Source organism: Limulus polyphemus, unplaced genomic scaffold (assembly GCF_000517525.1).
Source record: "Limulus polyphemus unplaced genomic scaffold, Limulus_polyphemus-2.1.2 Scaffold287, whole genome shotgun sequence".
NCBI classification, from domain to species: Eukaryota; Metazoa; Arthropoda; class Merostomata; order Xiphosura; family Limulidae; genus Limulus; species Limulus polyphemus.
The window spans coordinates 479,625-481,591 of NW_013665897.1; the positions used below are offsets into that span (position 1 = coordinate 479,625).

General features: G+C 32.9%; 1 protein-coding gene across 1 annotated transcript; it reads right to left on the reverse strand.

Moving 5' to 3' along the window:
• Positions 1-223: 223 nt before the first annotated feature.
• Positions 224-752, reverse strand: LOC106457055 (C-reactive protein 1.1). The gene has a single exon (XM_013916439.2). The coding sequence runs from the start codon at positions 750-752 to the stop codon at positions 228-230; it is 525 nt and encodes a 174-aa protein (XP_013771893.1). The 3' UTR covers positions 224-227.
• Positions 753-1,967: the final 1,215 nt, after the last annotated feature.

Genomic DNA, 1,967 nt, shown 5'->3' on the forward strand with positions numbered 1-1,967 from the left:
TTATTTTCATTATTTCATTGTACATAAAACCTCGAATTTAAGAATTACTTCAAAAACACTAACATTTCAGGATTAAATGGAAAATCAAACTGTTAAATGTCTAAACAATGCGAAAGCGATCAACCTATATCATATAAAAACATTTAATGTATAAAAAAGCCACTTACAAACAAACAGTTGAAGTAAAATTTAGTTCTCGGCCTCCAAGCTCTTTTTTTATACGTCATCTAAGCACAGATTTCGTTAGGAGAAAGAACAACTCCGTCGTAAGCCTTAAATTGTGTTTTATCCCATTGAATTATGTTTCCATGGATATGTCTTTCCGAAGGATGCGCACACTTACTCAAATATTTAATCTGTTCGTGATTCAGAACCGTGTTCCAAAGATTAAGTTCGCTCAGTTCTCCTTCCAAACTTTGTTCCGCATCAAACTTACCACCGACACTGTCCTGGTCTTGTCCAAGAACAACTAAGCCACCTTGACTAAGCGTAGCTCCCACGGCGATCCCAGTTGCGTTACCTTTGCAATGGAAACCATCCATGGCAATAGTCGCCTCACCTTCCCATGATGACCACGTGTGACATACATGATGCCACTTTCCAATGTGTATTTGATTAGGGCATTGTACTTGCAGCTGGGGGGACCCATGAACGTTCAAGTGTAAAGTACCTTGTTCGTCGATACACGTCAAAAGCTCATTGTCTTGTTTAGCAGTAGCGTACGAAAACATGTGAAGGTAGGTCCCTATCATACTGTTTGTACGTTTCATTTGCATAACTTTTAGAACCTTTGAAATGCATATCTGGAGTTGTTTTCAGTATTCCATACATATTGCATCCTCTACCATGAACTGTCAACAATGTATTCTTATCCTTCAATTGAACATCATCTTGCACTCTGACTTGCCAGAGTCTGAGTCAGTCTGATGTTTTCAATTTACAGATACATCTTGAGTACAAATACATTTGTAACACAGTTGATTTTTTTTTGTACAAAAGACTTGTACATTTGACTAAAAGCTTGCTACATTTCATATAAATACATCTAGTAAATTTAGAATGAGTCAACATGTTTTCTCCAATGTGGAGATAATCAATCGGACTGACCCTGCAAAAATTTGGTTAACTGAAGTGCCACTTTTTAATTTACTACTTTGAGCAGTGAACTTAGAGATTTACAAAGCTGAATAAAAAAGATAATCCATATTAGAATATTACAGAAATAAAATAGAATAGTGTTGGTTTTGACTTGTATGTGGTATAAAAGAATGTAAAATGTTTTTTTTACCCACACAAAGCACAGATTTGATTTCCTGTAGTGACAATGTACCAGTTCAGGGTTATTTTATTACTGTTTTTCTTGCATAAATATTGCCTTTACTATATATATATATATTAATATCATTGAAAGACTGTACATAAAGGACTAATCTGTTATGTCTCAAATTTAAATTTAGTTGAGAGTCCAATATCACATACAAATTTATGTAAAACTTACCAATATCTTGAAATTTTATAGTCTTAGGGTTGTATTCTTGAGCTAAAGATCTTCCTCGCACCACTTGTAGATTATGAGTATTCTTACCTGAGTTAAAAAAGATGGTCTTATTTGTTCTTTAATTTTGAAAATCCATTTTTATCTTTAACTGAAAACTGTGTTATAATTCACAAGGTTTTGTAAAAAAAAAGTATGACTAAAAAGCATAATAAGACAGCTACAGATGTAAAAAAAGGTACACGACTGCTAATATATTTTGTGAAAACTTTATAAAATTCATTGGAGATCATCTTCCCACATACACAACACTTAATCTAACACTGACTTCAATACAAAGTTATCAAACAAAAATGTTTTGTATAAGAAAATACAAAAAAAAAATCATTGTTACTACTCCATGCAGTTATTCAAGGTAATTTCTAATGACTGAGTAAGTACAAAGTAATGAATGTGTGATCTAATGACTGAG

Bases quoted from the DNA above. Each gene is read 5' to 3' on its own strand.
- LOC106457055 (XM_013916439.2), bottom strand. From the start codon at position 752: ATGATAGGGACCTACCTTCACATGTTTTCGTACGCTACTGCTAAACAA.